A 20,522-nucleotide genomic window follows, 5' to 3' on the forward strand; every position below is an offset into this window, starting at 1 on the left:
CCCCGGAGCAGTCTGCGGCACGTTTTATTGTGAATGCGTGCGCTTTATTTGACGCCTTGTGGACTGTTCAACTGCAACACCCACTGAGTGCCATTAAACCTTGAAAGATCAAAGACAGTTTTTAATATAACTCCGACTGGATTCGTCTGAAAGAAGAAAGTCCTATACACCTAGGATGCTTTGAGGGGAAGTAAAACAAGCTAATTTTCATTTTTGGGTGAACACCCTTTAAGAGGGTGCAGTCATGACCAAAAATGGTCTTTATCTTCTGGATTTGTGTTGAGAACTGTAATTTTTTTTGTTAGTGTTTTGTCAACCTTGGCTGGTTAAGGTCTGTTGAAGACCGTTCTTATTCAGTGTAGTGGCCAGTTTATACCAGTGAGAAATGAACTCTTTCATTAAGCAGAAATGTTTGACATGAATTCTTCGGGGGGCGTTATTTATATATTTTTCTTAATTTATTAGAATGTGAACACCTTATTAGATGTGAATGTGGACTTTATGATTAATTTGCCATATTACTGCATTTAAACGGCAATGCTTGACATCTTACATTTTCCGGGGCATTTATATATATTTTTTTAAACCTGATTAGCTGAGGATGTGGGCTTAATTAATTTTTTTTTTTTTTTTGCCGTATTATTGCATTTAATCAATTTCAGTAAGAATAAGACACTAGGCTGTTACCAATCAAATGATATCCAGCAAAATCCTTTTTTTGCACCGTACAAGTTCCACAGAAGAGGTCTTTAGCAGTATGTAGATGTATTTGAACCGCAATTGTTATTATTTTTTTTTTTATATGAAACTGACACTTAATGAGTCATGGAAGCATTCATTCAACAGATTCCTTCAAACAGCTGATTCATTGAGAATCTAAGCAGATGACTGTTTTTGTGAATAGATCATTGATTTGTTCAAAAACGTTACGTTCAGGAAACAACGGTTATGTTGCAGTTTTTGGAACCATTTTTGATGACAGTATCTTAAAATATGGTTCACAATATTAAGTTACTGATTTTATGCAACAGGTCAATAAACCTGTTCACATTTGCAGTCATGCTTATATTAAAATGGCACTCTTGGTCATGTAATAATAAAAAAACGAGAGGTAGACTCATAAGGGGCAAGTTTGACCTCTATTTTGAATGTGGGCTCATTCTAACTGCATTCTGCTGGGCCACATCATGAGTGAAAGGTATTTTTGTTGCAAAGTGAGCAATATTTTTGATAGTATCAGCCTCCACATCGTTAAAATAATATGAATATCATCGATGTGACTTTACATATCCCTACATGCTATCCTTTTTCGAACCGCCTTGGTTTTTCCTTCTGAAGAGCCCAAAAAAGGACAATCTCTGCTATTATGTTCCTCTAAACTCATTTATGTTGTAGTAATATAATTTGCTGCATGATACCATGTCACTAGTACTGCATTAGTCCCTTATTTCATGTGCTTGTTCACTGTTCTCAGGTCTCTGCTTTGGATCAGGAGATTATTGAGGTTGATCCAGATACCAAGGAAATGCTGAAGACTTTCGTAAGTTGGTTTGACTAGTTTGTGTAGATGAACTGCAAAAACGTAATCCTATGTGCTGCAATGGCTATATTTTACAGCTGTCAAATGCTCTGGAAATGCCATGTGATTTGATCAAAACAAGGTTGTCATTCCAGTGTTCATATTCAGACTTGAATTAAGGAACTTACATTAACCCATTCTTTCTCTCATTGCAGGACTTCGGCAACATCTCCAACTTGCAGGTCACCCAGCCAAGTATTGGAATGAACTTTAAAACACCCAGAGGAGTCTAGAGGTGTAATTCATCAGAAGTCAATAAAGACTGCAAAAAAAGAGAACATCCTTGTGTTTGAACAAGTTATTTTTGATCATCTGGATGATCATTATTCTCCTGGCGTCACTCACTTCATAACACTGTAGATCTGACTTGTTCAAGTTGTAATACAAAGCAGTTACACCCAGTTAAAGCAAGCTTTAAACTAGATTGCACATAAGGGTTTCTGAAATGTTAATAGTAACAGCAGTCTAAAAACAGCTGTACAACTCATTCCAATCTGAAAATGTTGAATACTTAACCGATGTCGGGTGTCTATTCTATGAAAACCAGCTTTCTGTAGTAATGGAAACGGGTTGCATACATGTCCAATTATGCTCGATTTTAGTGGTTTCTAACCAATGTTTGGAGAATTATGGTTAAAGGTCCTTATTCAGCCATCATGACTGACCAGAAAATTGAAGTATTTTAAATGCTGAGGGAGTCCTGAAAAACAAATCGGTTCAAAATATTTAGAGTGCATGCAAGTAAATAACAACCAAAGGCAGTGTTTTTAGTATTTTTTTTTAAAAAGCCACAGAGTATTTCTAGAGACAGCAAGATGATCTTTGTACAGAAATAAGCAACAACAGAATTCTGCATATGCAACACAGTAAAACCTGCCGCTCAAATATTATTTCAGAGGCAAAAGAACAAATAAGACCAGCTGCCTATGCTAAACTATGACACTACATTACACAAATAGAGCTTTATATTCAAAACACAGGATATGTAAAAATGTTTTTTTTTTCTTTTCTTGAAATTGTTGAAAAAGTGCAATAAAGGTTTGACTGTCTACAACTTGATAGGTTATCCCAAATAGGTCATATTTTGTTTTTTTACCAAGCTTTTTAACATGTTCCTATAGTTACCCAGAATTTCTTACAGTCAGAATGACATTCAAGAAAATGTTTGAGACATTAAATTCATAAAACAAAATTATGATTGCTGTTACATATTTTCTTTGGGTAAAAGTACAGATCAAAACCATATCCAGCAGGGGAGGAATAGTTGTTTTTTTTTGCCTCGCACATTGAAATTCTATACAAGTACTTCATATGAAACAAATACAAGAAATATAATGGAAAATAAAAGATGAGCACTGGGAGTTCTGTAGAAAAGTTTGTTGCATTTGCACTTTGTTGCATTAAGTGCCAAGCATGTGGTCCGTAAACTCTCACAGTGCTTTCGTGTAAGCTCTGATACAAGAATTTAGACTAATGCAGCAAGAGGAAATAAACCATATAAAGCACTTTCCAATGTACCAAATTTGTTCAGTTAGCAGTTACATGTGTGCAACCTGAAGTTTTGCGTTTCAGCACCAAGTCTGACGGCATGCGTGATGGAGGTCTACGTTCTCGTACCAATGGACTGAGTGACCAGTAACAGTTCAGCATTACAGAATAAATATCACAGTGTTGTGTGATAAACATTTAGAAAATATTTCCCAGTTGTACTGATTTCTGCCATTCCACACAAATTCAATAAGGCATATCTGACGGGAACTCCCATTTAAAACATAATGCATAATGTAGAAGGGGGACGTTCGCAGACTGCAAAAATCCATTCTAATGGCAAATGAAAAAGCAGCATGTCTCTGACTAAATGGAAACATTGCTGTGGTGATGAAATTAGTCCATTTTAAACGTATATACAAACAGATAAGTGTATATGCATATAAAACAATACAAAACATGTTTAAGAAAATAAGACATGGCACATTATATGACATACAAAAGAGAAAAAGACAATCAAAATGCTTAATACAAAATGAGTTGCAGAAATAAAAAGGACGATGTCCATCGTTCAGCTCACTGAAACGGGTGCAATATATATAGATACAAAAACATACAAAGAAAAGACACAAATGAAACACTGTAAATTGTGCCTTACAAGCACCAACACGTACACCAGCATAATGTAGTTTTCCTAATAAAACGGTGTCTTTTCAAACGGTCTCCGCTGAAACATAAGGAAACGTTTTAGGATGCTGAGAGAAAAATCGCAGTCATCTGGTTGAAGTAACCACGTCCTTTCTCCAAGAATGTCCATTGTCCTCATTTGATGGGTTTCTCCTTCCTGAGAGTAAGCAAGGTATGCCAAACATTAGTGTTTTTTTTCCTATCTCACTCTCTTCTCTCTCCATTTAGCGAATGATTGAGAACTCCTCCATGCTGTATAGGACGTCCTCCCCGTGACAGGTGAGGTCTAGTGTTATTGTGAGGATTGTGCTCAGGCTGTCGTGATGGCATTTAGGTCCTTCATTAAGCCCTCCAGATGGGCCATTTCCTCCGTCAACTCGTCCGTCTCATAATTCTGAGGGAGATGAAGAAGGTTACTGCGGGGGGTGGGGTTGGGGTGAGCTGGGGTTGGGGAATTGGGTTTATGAGGGGATGGTCAATGGTGCTGCAGAAGAAAAGCAGAAATCAAATAGCACAGCCACATGCGTGGTAATGGATGAAGGGGTACGGTAGTATTGGGCATTTTGCAGGATAAACAAGAACCGATCAGCGGTTTTAAATCATTTTAAAAAATTGCAAAATTGCAATAACTAATTGTAATAAGCGGGCAATAAATACAGCCGTTAAAAGGGAGAAGCAGGTAAAGGTTTGGGAGAGAAGAAAAAGATGTAAAACATTTTATTATTTTTTCAATAAATTTAAATATATTCAATATGTAACAGTATACTCAATATGTAACAGTATCCCTAGAAAAACATAGTATGTAACAGTGCATGACATTGCTGTAGCTCAAACAGCAGAGCATGGCACCAGCAACGCCAAGATCATAGGGCTGATGTACAATGATAAAATGTATACCTTGAATTCAATGCTAAATGTTGTAAAAAGGTCATTCTACTAAGCAGTTCATTGTCATGTCCCTATCATAATAAATTAGATAAAACACATTTTTGGAGCAGATGGCTGACTGGTTCCTTACTGATATTCTGTTATATGCTGTACTGTAGATACATTTTATTGCCACTGTATAAATAATTAAACTACATTTAATATTGTTAAAGCTCCTAGACTTATATATAAAATACAATACCAAAAATACATATAACACAAGCGTTTTGTTTTGCATGTTACAGAGTTCTAATTACTGCATAACAGAAATGACTCAAATGTACATGGTTATGTTGTAAGAGTCATAATGTACAGAGAAAAAGTAATCCAGAACATTATAGGAACTAAAGTACTCACGCTCCCTGCATCTTCATGCAGTCTGCTACTTTCCGAGACATCCGGTGCACTTGGAACTATGACAGGCATAGGAGTTCTCGTCCTTCCCAACGTACCGATAGAGGCTGTTTTAACTGAGTGAGGCCCTAAAACAAATCGTACAAGTCAGTGTCTGTCCTTTTTGTAAATTTGTACTATTCATGATAAGGATGCACAAATCATGAAATCCTTTTTAGAGCATTTGGAGTGTGACAACTAGATCCAAGATACTGGAATAAATTAGTTTTCTATTTAAAAGACAGAATCTTTTCCATCAGTCCATTTGTCTTCCTCTTCAGCCACTCTTAACTGTGGTGCTCCACAAGGGTCTGTTCTAGGTCCTATTATATTCTCACGGTATATGTACCATTTAGGCTCAATATTCCACAGACTTTTCTTAAGCTATAAATGCTTTCATTTTTTAACTTGGAAGAAAGTACACCTTGGTTGGCAAGATCTTTTTAAGCTCAATGCTGATAAGATATATACATCCTCTAACTCCACCAATGAAATTACCAATAGCTTAGCTTTCATTCCGGTGAATGTACCTGCCTATATTATAAACATGTTTATGTTAAAAGCCATTATTTTAGACATCGCAGATTGGATCACCCAATATGGATGTGAATATCTTGTGTGAAGAGGAACTTACCTGTCTGAGACAGCAGTGGAGTACTGGGTAATGCTGCTGAGTCATACATGGGGTGAGCTGGGATGGCAGGCACTGCAAAACTCTTGAGTGGGTGCGTGGGACGAACATGTGCTGTGGGTGTACTGAATGCTGGCTCCTCCTCAGCGGCTGAGCTGTGGTAGCTAATGTCTGTCTCTGAAAGGTCAGTGGTGCAGGAGGGCTGCCCAGACGGAGGGTGCATGTCAGCACTAGGGGTGTTCCTTACTGACTCTGTAATTACATCAGCACATGGGTCAGCACATGGTGCATACTGCATACTATTAACCATGCAGGTGTTGTATACAAGCAACCTTAAAGATCAGAAGCTTGCTAGGGGAAAAAAACAAGTCATATGTTAAACACCTAAATGTGAGTAGGTAGAATACTCTCCTTCTGAAACAACCAATTTTAAACAATCTTTTTTAACCAGGCTGTGGAGACTGAAGGTGAAAGTCCAGAGCATCTTGATGTGTCCCAACCTTAATATTTCTTCCTTAAATGTATTGTTGTTTGGTATAATTGCCATAAGGTTTATTACATTAATTGTTAACTGTGTTAAAACTATACAACTCTTGGTAAAATGTGAGTTTGCAGTCGATTATTAGAAAGAGAATTAATGACTGGAGAATCCAAAAAACAACGTCAGAGGGGAGTCTAATGTTTCACCAGAAGATGGAGTTATAACATGTTGATTAAAAATTATGGGGCCAAAATAATGAATAAATTAAAACTACATGGATGAATAATTTATAATAAGGTCAATTACATCAACGTAGAAAACAGATTTCATGCCAACTTTAAGTAAATAGGGTAAATTTTGTTTTCATGTTGCCTTTCTATTGGTAAAGATTTTGGAGCATGGTTATTTGCTTTGATGCTGGCCAAAGTTGGTCTGCCAGCTCTAACCAGCTTGACCAAGATGGTTCACCAGGTTGAAACCAGGTCCCCCAATTGATCAAAAATCTAGAACAGGCTGAACCACTGAATAACAAAAAAATGACTCCCTTAGGCCAGCTAGAAACCATGTAATATTGGTAAAGGAAGTGCTAAAGAAGGAGGTATGTTCACTTTGAGAGATAAAGGGGGAAATGAAGAGATAAGGAAAGTTTCACTACAACTCCATGGTCACCAAGTAAGTGTAACTCTATTTTGAGAGGAAAAGAAGAACATGGTCTAACACAATTGTCTCCAGGCACGATGAAGTTCTTCACAAAGTCCCACTAATGCGCTCTCACCTGTGGACTCTGCCCTGTCTAGATGAGAGATGGGGGTGGCGATGGACCGCGTGCTGCTCTGGTGGTGGAGATAGCTGCGTGTTGGCGAGGCCAGGCTGCCCAAGTGATAATGATGGTGATGGTTATCGAGGGAATGGATGGGGTGAGCACTAATCACAGCTGCGAATGGACACAAATAATAGAGCGCCATGGTTTAGACCTTGCACACAAAGCTAAGAGATTATGGAAAGCATGGTGCATCTATAACATCTGCTCATGCAAACAAAGAACAACACAGATTGAAAGACACGCTATGTTGCTAGGTTAAAGAATTATCATTAGGCTAGAAACATACCCTAGACAAGTATGCAAATGCAGATGCAAATTCTTGGCCAACCTGTTCCTTCATTGCTGTGTGGCTAACCTAACTAACTTTAGCTAATTTGCTAAGCAATTGTCTCTTGCTGAGCAACAGATTATTGCTCTGCCATGGCAGCAGTTGACCTGAACATTCTCATGCATTTCGAAATGTTTAGCTTTCTTAGCTCGAGTTGTTTGCACCCGTGTACTTGAGTAGAGTATGTTTTTGGCCTACAACTACAATAATGAACTCAGGGAACCTTGTTTGAGGACTATGTTATTCCAAAGAGCATAAATTGTTTAATATCCTAACTGAAAGAAAAGGGGCCAAATTAAGGGTGTCTGGTCCCTGGTTCAGGATCACACACTTACGCTGAGGGGGTTGTGCATCAAAGGGCATCATCATTTTAGGTCTCATTCCCCGACGGCCTGCCAGTGTAGACATGCTGTCCTCTGATTCATGGCCTGTAAATCAGACAGCGACCAGCCAATCAGATTGAGACAGGTTTACCCACCGGACAGGCTCCCAATACAAGAGCCATATGAAGACAACCAGCTGACTTCCTAGAGTCAGTTGCCAAGATCATGTGATATTTTCACTATTGCAGTGGTATTCTATTGTTTGTCCATTAGAGGGCCGTGTAGACACACATATCAGGAGATCTGTAGGAGTAGGCAGCAGCAGATGGATATCACCATTCATGCCACGGGAACAAAGAAAACAAGGCTACAAGTTTTTCCATTTTAAGCAAGGAACATGCCAATCGCAAGCAATAATGACAAATAGTAGACATGACTTTGAAGCATCCTTCAGAAGCAGCAGCTGGAATGATGTCATGTGGATTATGCAGCAGGTGAAGGCTGGTCAAGTTTAAAGACCCCATGAAATGGTCACAAATCTTCTTTCCTGTGTGTGACAGTTATTTTCCTACTGAAACAGGAAGTTGGGCTAGACATATCAAAGTGAATTTTTAGGCAGCTTTAGGTTTACATCATAGCTACTTGGTACTTATAGTCAGTTGTAGATGGTATTGAGAGAGGGTTCCAGTCTGTTTTCCAAAGAGAAATTCTATAAATATATCAAAAATCTCCAGAAGTTTGGGTGTCCACTAGTATACAGATAGTCTTTAACAGACAAAACTCTTTGCATTCTGATTTCATGGGGTCTTTAAATCAAAGTTCTTACCACGGTAAGAGTTACGTCTCTGGAGCATAGGATCCATGGAGCCATCCACCGGGGTGATGTCCTGGGAGGTTCGGGGGATTGGTGTGTCGGTCATGACTGGATTGGGTTCAGGCGATTTGTCGATAGGTTTTAGCTCCAAACGTTCGTGGTGGATCCAGAGGTCTGGTGGCTTAAGATCTTTGGAATTGCCCTTATACTTGTGGGATCCATTGGCGGACTTGCAGGCTGCACGTTTCCTGGAGATCATACCAAACAGTTTGAGGGAAGGTTGTGGCAAATACATTTACCCACACGCCAGGACTGAGTATTAGGACTGTTCGTCAGCAGGAGATCTGAACTTACTTTTTCTGCTGTGTTGTGGTACGGCGTGTACACAGGAAGGCGCCAACCACCACCAGGATGATGGTAAATGCACCCACAGACACAATTATGACAATAACCAGGATGTGGTTATCACCAGTGCCAGACATATCTGTTTTCCCTGAAACATGGCAATTCTATGGTTATAAAGTTACAAGAAAAGGAAAATTTGTCAAGGCAAACAAATGTTGAATGTTGGTTTGTCAAATTCTCGCCTGAAAGTTTAAAAAAAGTTTTGAAAGCCTTAAATGTTTATGACAGAATGGCCTGATAGACAGAAATATAGAGGGAATTGGTTGAGTTTTGCCATGGGGTTGCTAAGTGATAATAAGTTGATCCTAAGGTGTTTCTACATGGTTGCAAGACACCACTAGGGTCTTGCTAAGTGGTTGCTAGGTTGTTATTAAGGTGTTACTAGGTTGTTGGTATGGTTCCTAAAGACTACTTGTTGGTTGCTACTAGGGCATTGCAAAGATTTTGCTAGTTTCTTCTAGGGGTTTACTAAGGTTATATGGTTGCTAGCTTGTTATGAAGGTAATGCTAGGTTATTGGGTGGTTGCTACTGGATGGCTGTTATGGCATTTGCTAGGTGATTGGTAGGGCACTTCTAAACTTGAGTTAGGTGTTTTCTGAGGATTGCTAGGGTGTTAATTTGTTGTTGATAAGTAAATGACGACTGCTATGTTCATTATTACATCTAACAACAAAACAGCTCAATCACTTAGGAAACATTCTTGTCTACACCTGCTACGGCATCGAAACAATGGCGGACTGTGTACAGCTCACTCAGAGCGGGTCTATGCTAAAACGCCAGTGTTCGTCAACAGTCGAGGAAAGGGGGCCTTGGCCTGTGTGATATCACTGCCAAGAATCTGTTAATTCTTGAACTAAAACAGTGCTTATGATTTTTGGTGATTTAAAAAAAACATTTATCATTATAGGGTGGTTGTGTACACACACTGCCTACACACACTGCCAACACACATTTATGTTCAAACACTATGTAAAAGTGAATTTTGCATCTGATGTCCCCTTTATGGTGTTGCTAGTTCGTTGTGGGTTGTTACTAGGAACTATGGCATTGCCAAGATGTTTGCTAGGGTGTTATATGTTCTTCAACAGGGCACTGTGGTGGTAATTGCAAGGTGTTGCTAAGAAGTTGTTAGGATGTTACAAAGGGGTTGCTACGCTGGTATTAATATGTTGGTAATTTATTGTGGATGTTTGCTACGCTAAGGCTCCTTGGTAGTTGTTATGGCATTGGTATAGGTGGTTGCTTTGTGGATGCTAGGGTATTAACATGGTATTGATGGGATGTTGCTAAGTAGTTGTGTTGCTAAGTGCTAAGTGGTTGCTAGTGACTACTGGGTGGTTGTTATGGTATTGCTTAGAGGTATTAGGCACAGTACTAGGGCAGTTTCTTGGTTGCTGTTATGGTACATCATTGATTAGCCATTTCTAGCGGCTTTCTACAGTGTATTTTTTGGAAACATAAAACAGCAATTACCAACTGATCCAAAACCTTGTTCTTGTACAGAGGGTCTTCCTGCTTTCAGCAATATACCTGGAGCTACAAGAGGTCAGATAAGAAGAATTGGCAGGTGGCACATTGGAATCTACAGCTCTTGTGTAAAGTTGACATTAAGACACATTCCACAGCATGCAATTTAAAGAGATAAACCACAAGCTGTACTTCAGAGAAGAGCATGACACTCATCTTTTGACCAAAATGTGCTTGGGGAAAGACTGTTAGTAGTATGAAGTTTTAGACACATGTGCATTTTGCTGATAAACTCTTTAGTAAATGGTAGTCAGGCAAGCAAATAAGATGTTTTTCTGCTATACACCAGCTGGACCTTTCTGGGACTGCTGATGAATTTCAGTGTTCAGGGAAAACAAGCTGCTCACTTCAATTTGAGGATATTAGTGGAATAAGAGAAGAGAGAGCAATTACCTTGGTCATTAGCCATTTTGTCAGAGGATTCAGCTAGCAGGACAAAGCAGAAGGAGAGGAGACAGGTTAGAGGGAGAGAGGCGTGCAGTCAGAGCTAAGCAGGACCCTATGGACGGCTTGTGCATGAGCCAGTTTGAAAGATTGGTTAGGGCAGGGTAAATGCAAAGGGTTAAGCTTTAGATTAGGTTAAAAATAGCGTATGTGCATATGGTACCATAATATATTTCCCAATATTGAATCCTACTCATTATAATTTAGCAACTGAACAGTGCTGAAAGGAACAGCATGAAATTCCTTTATGGTCCACTTTGGTTTAGGCTAGTTCATTATGGTCTGCTACTAGTCTAGTTGGTCTTTTCCTTTTTGATCCAAGAACATCTTGCTGGTTAAGCCAGATAAGAAACATAGTGGTTACACCAGTATCCCATTGTATTTTTGGATTCATAACCCAGCATATGCTGGTCTTTTCAGCAGGCAGCAGTGATTGTTATCATTCATCAGCGTGAATGAGCTGGTTTACCTTTAGGAGTGCGGAACTGGACAGCATCAGACATGGGACCCATCCCTTTAGAGTTACGCGCCTGGATCTTGAAGTAGTAGGTGGTATCAAGGGTCAGGTCTTGAATCTGATGGGTTAGCCTGTTCCCCACTACTGGCTCAATGACCCAATCGTGAACCTCTGCATTCACATCAGTGCTGTAGTAAATGATGTAACCTGGAAAGGCAGAGAAAAAGTAATACAGAGGTATATTGTAATGATAAATCTGGCAAGTAAAATAGCCACTAACCATGTTTCCATTGCCCTTCAAATTGCGCAAATTGAAATTGCGAATTGAAAATATGCCTAATGGAAACATATCAACATCGCAAAAACTCTCTTTATTGCAATGGAAACCATTTTTTTCGCATTTACAGGTCACCTGGCATATGTAAAAGTCACAAGATCATTCTTTAATGTACTATAAACTCCAAGAAACACCTCATACATGGCCGCTCTCAAGTATAAAGGGCTTTCCAATTAATGCATGGATAACCCCTTATTTACACTGCACAATTCTGTGGTGCACTATGGCTCCGACACGGCCACTCTAGTTAATGCTTGTGTTTATACCAGCTGCACCACGGCATGTTTCAGAAGCGTCCCAGAAGCCACTGTCCATGCTGCTTCACTAAAGATGCACGCATACGTGTCCATCAATGAAAAATAATGGCTAGTGCGGTGGCTGCAATTTGTGTAAACCTACCAACATCCATCTCCATGACTTATTGCGAGAGGAAAACATTTTGGTTGAGTCGCATAACATCAGTTAATGGAAACGGCGTAAATTCGCAATAGGTTTTTTATCACCATTTATAAAATACTGCAAAAATTTTGTGGAAATCTGTAATGGAAACCTGGCTACTGTCTCTAACAGGTTATATATTTGTAATATCACTTTTGTCACCTGTGATCTTTCCATTGGCTTCTGAGGGTGGCTGCCAGTTGACGATGATGGTTCGTGGTTGTCCCTCTTTGCTCACTACAGTCACATCTTTAGGCGCAGAACTTGGGACTGGGGAGAAATATAAAATGAATCAAGACTACAATTGCAGATATTCCCTCACACTCTATGTTAATGCAAAATGTATTGTTCATTGAGTGCATTTACATGTAAAACAAAACTACTTGATGAGTCATCAATCTAAATCAATGAGGCTGCAACCTGCCCCATCTAGAGTACATACTTGTTTCAAAAGTTGTTCCATGTGCAGTCATGCTCCATGTGCTGGTCCTCCGGCCCTTGGTCACCATGACCGAGAACTCGTACAAGGTGTTGGGTTTAAGACCCGTCACTGTGTGAGTCAGTGTGGTGGTATTAGCCACCTAAAATTAACAAATCAACGTCAGTGATATAACAACTGAAGATTCTCCACCATCCACCACCTTCGCTGTGAGGAGCCTAGATTCTGTTAACATACCTTGAACTTTGTGTTTGCGGGTATGTTGGTCTTCCAGCGCACCGTGTAGTAACGTGCATCTGTGATCTTCTGGTTCTTGGGCAGTGAGTTGTCCGCCCAGGTGACTTTGATGGTGTCGTGGCTCAGAACGGACGCCTGAACGCCCACAGGAGGCAGCATGGGTAAAGGGTCTGGTACTGGAGTGTATGGAGCATGGAAAAGTTCGTACAAATCAACATCAGGGTCTATGGGGTCTGCAAGCAAATTACACAATGTCCCATGGCAAAAAAATAAAAAGGTGAAAAAAGGTGAGCTCGATTACACATACAAGGGGAGGGTTTTAGGATGGGAGACACGTAACGACGGGGAAGAACGGATTAATGGGTTAAAATGGGAGGTGAGGAAGGGAGAATTGTGGAGGCGGGATTGGGAAAGGAGAAAGAGAGAAATATTGGATTAGAACAGAATACCAAGAGACAGTAACAAAATCATCCAGAGCTACAGAGAACTACGTCTACAATGAGTCGAGGAACTACATCAGCTTGGTTCACTACCAGCTACATTACAAATAAAGGAGGAAAACGATCAGTCAGACAGTGAGAGTTCATATACACAGAGCCTGGAATACAATGTAATCCTCATCTAGAATGTTACATGGATAAAAACAATGCTGTTAGGGATCCTAGGGATGTCAAATGTTAAAACTATAATTAAAGTTATTATACCTTGTATTTATTGTAAGGCTAGAAAATCTCAAATTATGTGTGCTTGAAGGTCATAAGTGTTTGGCTAATAAAAAGGTTGAGATCTTTTTCTTTTATACTGCAATTTAACCAGATTCACAGAAGGAAGCAGATGAAAAGGTTTTTATTTTTCTTTCCTGTCTATTAATTTTTATTTGAGGTGTGGAATCAGTGACCTTGTCTTGAGTCAAGGTTTTGGAGATGAACATTTTTTGATTATTCCCCAATGCTTTCAGATAATTTCAACGTGCGATGCATCTCTGTTTTTAGTGATATGATAATGATATGACAAATAAGTCTGATCCTTTTATAGATTTAAAGCTATTTGCCTGCCTTAAATCACATGTTTTCCTAAGCGCTCCCTTCAAGAATAACAATTTGGAGTGGGAAAATATGCTCTCTGGCTTTTATATGTGTGAAGATGAGAACACATTGTTTCTGGCTTGAACGTTTAACTGTTTTCAAATGGCAAAGTGGGAAAAAAACAGGTTGTTTTCCATAGTTCTGAAGCAGCCCCATAGTGAGCACTATGTGAGGTTGAGCTCTGCTCTGGAATTCTGTTAAAGAGCGGAATGTAAATGGATTCACTGTTCAACTAGCATGCAATGCCTAACAAAACAATAAATATAAAACGCAAAGTAACACACACTAAAGTAATTCACTCACCGATTTCCTTAAAAAACAGGAAATCTAAACATGCAGTATTAGACAATTAAAATATATCTCTTATTTTAAGCTAAACATATATATTCTGGTACTCTCAGAAGTCACCTTTACCTGTTAGTATTTATTACAACATTCTCTCTAATGGTGGAAGAGACGTTTATGTATGAAGGAATGGGTGAGTGAGCAGATATAAACTCTGCAGGAGATCTTCAAAGCCCCTGCAGCAGATTTCCGTGAGTTCAGTTAAAGGTAAACCAGGAGAAATGAGAAATGCTTTGCATGCTGGGAGGTAATAAGAGTGTTCCACTGATCAAAACCGGAGGTGAGAAATTATCTGGTGTTCAGAAAGTGGTCAGCTTCAGTTTTTCACAATTTCATTCCCTATGCAGTGTGAATCAAGTATTGGCTTAATGTATTATTAGTCATAGTATAGATCTTATTATATAATTTTTCCCCTAAATGCTTTTATATATTTATATTTATATATTTCCCCTAAATATATTTTAAATATATTTTTAGTAATATACTTAATTAATATACTACTAATTGATTATTATTATTATCACTATTATAATTGTATAGCCATATTGATATACAATTACAAAATGTTGGCCAAATTGTGCAGCCCTACAAATAAGCACAGTAAACCTGAATTTTCTTTTTTAATTGCATTTTAAACTGTGATATATACGTATATATATATATTTTTTATTTATTATTTTTTTTTTTTACAAACTGTGCAGTCTTACCTGGTTGTCAACCATTCATTAGTCAAAATATTTCCAAAGGAAAAAAAAAAAAGTGTTCTAAACCTTTCAAATTATTTACAAAACCAAAGCATGTTGATACATTTCTGGTCAAGATGGCACTTAACCCTAATTTTGCAAAATGGTTTTAGTTGCAAATAAATAAAAGGAAAACATTTAGTACTGCAGATGATAAAAATGTCTATTTCACCATGAAAAACAATGAGATCACCATTAAGTATAATGTTTGACCAGTGCTACTCAGCCATGTCATATCAACATTCACTTGGATGGTGGAGTGACTCATTTCCTGGAATTGACTGTCACGATGTTCCTGTACTTCGGATAAGAGCAGCGTTTAATCAAACCTCTGCATCTCCATCATGTGCAGCGCTATTAAGCAGTGCTTCAATTGTGAAGAGCGTATGGCTTTATCTGTATCTCATAATCAAGAGGTTTCCTCTGGTTGCTAGGAAGCAGAAGCATTAGAGACCACAAAACTACTGAAGAACTCTTAAGATGGTCTCTAATGAGAAGAACAAGCACTCAACCACTATGCATATCCATAATGGCAATACGATTACCCAGAAATAACAGAAATGCAATTTTAGAAGAAATGTAGACTTCATTGAGACCTCTAATTAAAATCTTCTGTTCAACAGACAGGCAGATGCAATGTTATTTCTATAGTAAATGTGGCAATATTCTCCATATTAGGAATACAGTAGTGACAAACGAGGACTAGTATGTTGAAGCTGTAGGTGTGGCGTGTTATAAGGCTGAGTGGTGCCGGCCGTGACCTACCTGATTGGGGTCGTGTGATAGCGCTCTCATACACAGGGATTCCCTCCCCCACGTTGTTGAAGGCCTTCAGTGTGATAACGTAGTGCGAGCTGGGATCTGGCAGGGAGAAAGCCAATCATTTAGCTAATCAAGCCCGCAGCTCCTCTGAGAGCTTCAACCATATTCATCATCCTAGCAGGGGTGCATATTTAAACACCATTATTGATTCTAGCTCTCGTGTAATTAGATGAATTACGAAAACTTAAATTATGCTGTTTCTTCTGATGATTATTTTTCTCGTTCCTTTAAATATAATTACAATGGGGTGGAGAGAGGGGTACCTACAATCCATTTACCCAGTTCTGTTTACTTTAATTCACTTTTAGAGGCAACAGAGCTATTTCTTCGCTGCTACTTCATGTTTGTCTGATGAAGGTGTGAATGAATGTTCAGAAACGTAAATTAAAATGACTGATTCAGATTCCACTGAGCCTTGCTGGATGATATAGTTCCATGGTATTATAGGATATAGTAATATGGTAAAACTGGGTATGTATCATCACAATTAGCATAATAAACTTTTTTTTTTACTTTATCATGGTAATACCATAGTATTCTTTGAATTACGTACCAAGTATCAAGAACCATATTTTATGCATATGACAATAATAGATAGATTAGAGAATAGTTTTTGATATCATGGTAGACACCAAAACAGTACAGTATTAAAAGTAATAAACCATTACTTTACAATTGTACTGTCAAAGTATATTTGTATAATCATTTACACTTCATGTGCTTCAGCACAATAAAATGGTCAGGTAATTTACTGTATGTTCTTCATATAGTAACATCTAAACAATTTTTCCCCCATAAATATTGTGATTTAATATGTTGAAATAGTTGCCGTATAAGTTATTTTAAAATTTTTAGTCCTACATGGCAAAAAATTAAATAAATTAATTAATTAAATAAATATTTAATACATTTTAACACAATTTTTTATACATTTTTAATTGAATTTAAATGCTCAAACTCAAATATTCAATTAAAATGTTCAAATGTTTAATTTAAATGATCAAACTTAAATATTTATTTACTAAAAAGCATTTTAAAAATTACTTTTACCCATAATGCATTTGAAGACTGAAAATGTATTTTCTTGCCCCTCAAAGCAGATTTTGTAATATTTTTTTTTCATAAACAAAGAATTTTTTCAAAGCAGAATTATTATAATGAAGGATCTTACTCAAGTTCTCAATGGTGTAGTATCTCTGTTTGTAGTCCACTTTAATGGTCTGGGCGTGAGGGCTGCCGATCCCATAGCCGATAGTATAACCCCTCACCACAATGTCCTGGTTCTCTGGGGGCGTCCAGCTCACTACAATGCTGTTCACAAGTGGCCGCACGTGCAAGGAGCTCGGGACATCTGGCACAGTTGTCTCTGAAACCAAAGAACCAGCAAAATTACACTTTGTCATCCTAATTAAGTACCAGTGCTTACAAGATATCTGCCAGTTTTTACCATCCAGATCGCTCTCAAACGTCTCAGCAGTGGTCCAGTCTGTGGCCGGACCCGTGCCGTTGACCGTAATGGCCGACACTCGCAACATATATTCAGTGCCTCGCTGCAGACCTGAAAAATACAAGAAGAACTTCAATTTAGGCTTTTGATTCAGTTGAATTTGGGTTCTACAAATACATATTCACAAGCTTTGTGAAATAAAAAGTGCTAAAAGTGCACAAATTAATTCGGTTTTTGTTTGTTTGGCTTCCTACAAAGTTCTGGGCGGTTCCTAAAGCGCTGCTAGTTTAAATCACTAACCCGGAGTATGAGCAATAGTAAAAGTGAAGTACCACGTCTCAATCAACCAGTCAGCTCATTTCTCTGGAAACAAACAGAAAGATGCTTCACAACGCTCCACATTTCTCAATCCATTTTCCAAGACTAAATTGATAACCACCCCCGCATCATCATCATTGGCTCTGCTGTACGACATACTGACCTACACACTTACAGCATTGCCTAGAGTGCTGATTTATAAAAATCTGCTTCCACAAATTTGTATCACACTGAACTGACACAAACAACAAAATGAGAACTGACTGATTCCAGAGGGGTTCATAATTTCACATGTCTGATGCCATGGGCATGTGTTCTGGTTTTCATAGATGAGGGAATGCCTGCTGTCTTTAAATAAGCCAGAGGTTATAATTGCTTTAAAATGTTAATATGCGTCTGCTTAGTTAGAGTGTTGAATGCAGAAGTCAGAGCTGTTCCTGCGGCCTTGTGGGAGATAGCAACACTCCACTTCAAGCCTTTGAACTAACAAACATCTCATCTCAACTCAACTGGAACAGAAAACAACCATTATGCTCTGTGATGCCAACCACAGCATGACACTCATGAAGCTGCTGAAATCTATTTAGAATTTAGTTCTCACTTTTGTTTCATTATTGGATAGAGTTTGTCACTTGAGGCTTTATTTTTTTGCAGGCTATTCTGTAATTTCTTAGAAATATATTTTTTCCAGAGCCGTTGGTGGGGTTGACATGGCAGCTCAAAAGCACTGGTGTACTAGCGGAAGGACAGAATTTACTGATGCCTTCTAAAAAATGAAAACATTTCAACCAATATGGGTTTTTGGAATGGCTGACGCTTATGCCAGTATTAAGAGTAGGAGGGCCAAGGACAGACACACTGGGGCTGTTAATAGATTAAAAAAATTAATCAAATTAATTACATGACACACTAATTAATTATTCAAATAGGATTAGGGCAGATGAATAAATGTGTCAATTTTGTTCATTATTTTTCGTAATTAATTGTGAAAAATTAACTCAAACTAAAGGCCTATAATAATATCTAATAATGTACAATTATATATATGTGTGTGTGTGTGTGTGATATGTACATATATGTACAGTATAAAAACGGTATAATATGTAAATATAATTTTTTATTCTATCAAATAAATTTCATGACACAAATTCATTATTCAAATAGGATCATAAATAATTGTGCAAAACAATCTAAATTGACTAAATTAAACTAAAGTAACTAAACTGACATCTATCTATCTATCTATCTATCTATCTATCTATCTATCTATCTATCTATCTATCTATCTATCTATCTATCTATCTATCTATCTATCTATCTATCTGTCTGCCTATCTGTATAGATGTAATATAATGTATTGACTGAAAAAGAAACATGGAAAAAGTTGCTAAAATTAGCACTTAAAAAATTGGAATAAAAAAAAAAACATTTGCTGCATTTAGAATAAACCATTCTAAAAAAAAAAAAATCCCAATTTTTTTTTTTTTTTCAAATGTATTTATTTTATAATTTGGAAAAGCGCAGACACTGATAGCTTGAAAACCAAATATGTACCCGTCCTTCTGAGTTTAAGGGGGTTCAGCTTACCATCTATGAGCTGATAGAGCTGCGATCCTGAAGTAATCTCCGCCGCCTCGCTCTTCCTCGTACCCTTCCTGTAGCGGATCTTATAGCCGGTGATCTCACCGTTCTGAGCATCTGCTGGCGGAGGCTGCCATCTGACCATGATGCTCTACAAGGTTCACACATTTGAGAAAACCAAAAAAACACATCCTCAATATCACACATTCAGATTTCCTTCCAAAGCAATAACCACAGTATATCAAATGGAGAATTAACGCAGCATCTCCTCCACGCACCTACAGCACATGCAAAGTCACCACAGTAACAAGTGCAGGCATCTAACCTAAGTCATCATCTCCCCGAGGCAGCCATTAGAGAATGTGATCATCTCGCACATACAGCATGCGTGAGTATATCAGTCCTGCAGCAGAGGGCATTGGGCGAGCAGCAGAGACCGGCCCGCACCGAACCCATGAATAATAGATAAAGCAGTGCAGTGTAGAGGAGCCTGCGGGAACGCAGCTCAGGATAGATGGAGGAGGCTAGCTGCAGGGCCTGCGGTGCCTGCTGGGATAATGAAGGCAGGGAGAGGGGCCGCCCAGCGAGGGTGGGGAATTAATTAATAGTATCCACAGTTGCCGTGTTCACGGGCCATGAGGGAATAAAGCGAATTAAATCTGCACCATTACTGTATTTCAATTTTCGACCAATTCCAGTTTACCTCGCTAACTACTGCTTGTGTTTTCAGCCAAACAAACTTGTTTTAATTGACTTATGGGTCACAGGGGTGCCTAGTGCTACCAGCAGGGGCCTCGCATATGGTAAGTCATTGTGTTCATTATACACACCCAGACTGAATTCCTCCGTCTGTTGCGGAGCACCCCAGGGCCACACGAGGGGGTCCTGATACTGTCCGTAGGAGCCCACTAATTAACCATCTTCTCATGCAATATACAAAAAAAGCTTCTGTCTGAGACTTAAAGCCTTTTTATTATTCAGTGCTAATTACTGAGCCATAAAACCCATTACAGGCTTGAAAGTGTGTGGATCTGTGTATACCCACAATGCAAAGAGACTGCAATTAAACCGGATTGTTACAGTTTTTGAAGAAAATATACGAGTTGCGCCTGTGTAACACTTGCTGTCATGAAGCTAGGGTGCTCTGGGTGGTTGCTATGATGTTCTGAATGGTTTATATGCTGTTTCTAGGGTGTTTTAGCTTTACGTTTTGACCTATACACCTTATGGATCAGAGAAACAAGTGCGCAGAAATCTTTAGAATATTGTCTTTGAACTTCCATTTTTGCAGTAGCTCTATAGCTTCACACTGTTGAAGAGTACTATATAGTATAGTATAGACGGGTTCTTTAATGTCTTGTTGAGTGTTTAGTTTTAAATATATATATATATATATATATATATATATATATATATATATAT

The 20,522-nt window shown here is 38.4% G+C and overlaps 2 protein-coding genes across 2 annotated transcripts in view; one reads left to right on the top strand and one right to left on the bottom strand.

The window, feature by feature from the left end:
- rps17 (ribosomal protein S17) overlaps positions 1-1,859 on the top strand; it is a 4,039-nt gene extending 2,180 nt beyond the window's left edge. The window contains exons 4-5 of the mRNA XM_016243266.1: positions 1,475-1,540; positions 1,735-1,859. Of these exons, the coding sequence (XP_016098752.1) occupies positions 1,475-1,540; positions 1,735-1,812 (144 nt within the window). The 3' untranslated portion in view covers positions 1,813-1,859. The remainder of the gene's footprint in view (positions 1-1,474; positions 1,541-1,734) is intronic.
- A 503-nt stretch (positions 1,860-2,362) lies between these two features.
- The window catches only part of LOC107559439 (neogenin), a 168,580-nt gene continuing 150,420 nt past the window's right edge, over positions 2,363-20,522 (bottom strand). Inside the window, exons 13-29 of the mRNA XM_016243267.1 lie at positions 19,107-19,251; positions 17,202-17,312; positions 16,926-17,120; positions 15,698-15,793; positions 12,760-12,992; positions 12,526-12,664; positions 12,246-12,353; positions 11,321-11,515; positions 10,801-10,833; positions 10,354-10,416; positions 8,829-8,967; positions 8,487-8,722; positions 7,673-7,765; positions 6,962-7,120; positions 5,709-5,957; positions 5,039-5,163; positions 2,363-4,148 (exon numbers count right to left, since the gene is read on the bottom strand). Of these exons, the coding sequence (XP_016098753.1) occupies positions 4,065-4,148; positions 5,039-5,163; positions 5,709-5,957; positions 6,962-7,120; positions 7,673-7,765; positions 8,487-8,722; positions 8,829-8,967; positions 10,354-10,416; positions 10,801-10,833; positions 11,321-11,515; positions 12,246-12,353; positions 12,526-12,664; positions 12,760-12,992; positions 15,698-15,793; positions 16,926-17,120; positions 17,202-17,312; positions 19,107-19,251 (2,403 nt within the window). The 3' untranslated portion in view covers positions 2,363-4,064. The remainder of the gene's footprint in view (positions 4,149-5,038; positions 5,164-5,708; positions 5,958-6,961; positions 7,121-7,672; positions 7,766-8,486; positions 8,723-8,828; positions 8,968-10,353; positions 10,417-10,800; positions 10,834-11,320; positions 11,516-12,245; positions 12,354-12,525; positions 12,665-12,759; positions 12,993-15,697; positions 15,794-16,925; positions 17,121-17,201; positions 17,313-19,106; positions 19,252-20,522) is intronic.

Source organism: Sinocyclocheilus grahami, unplaced genomic scaffold (assembly GCF_001515645.1).
Source record: "Sinocyclocheilus grahami isolate Dianchi unplaced genomic scaffold, SAMN03320097.WGS_v1.1 scaffold685.1, whole genome shotgun sequence".
Taxonomy (NCBI): domain Eukaryota; kingdom Metazoa; phylum Chordata; class Actinopteri; order Cypriniformes; family Cyprinidae; genus Sinocyclocheilus; species Sinocyclocheilus grahami.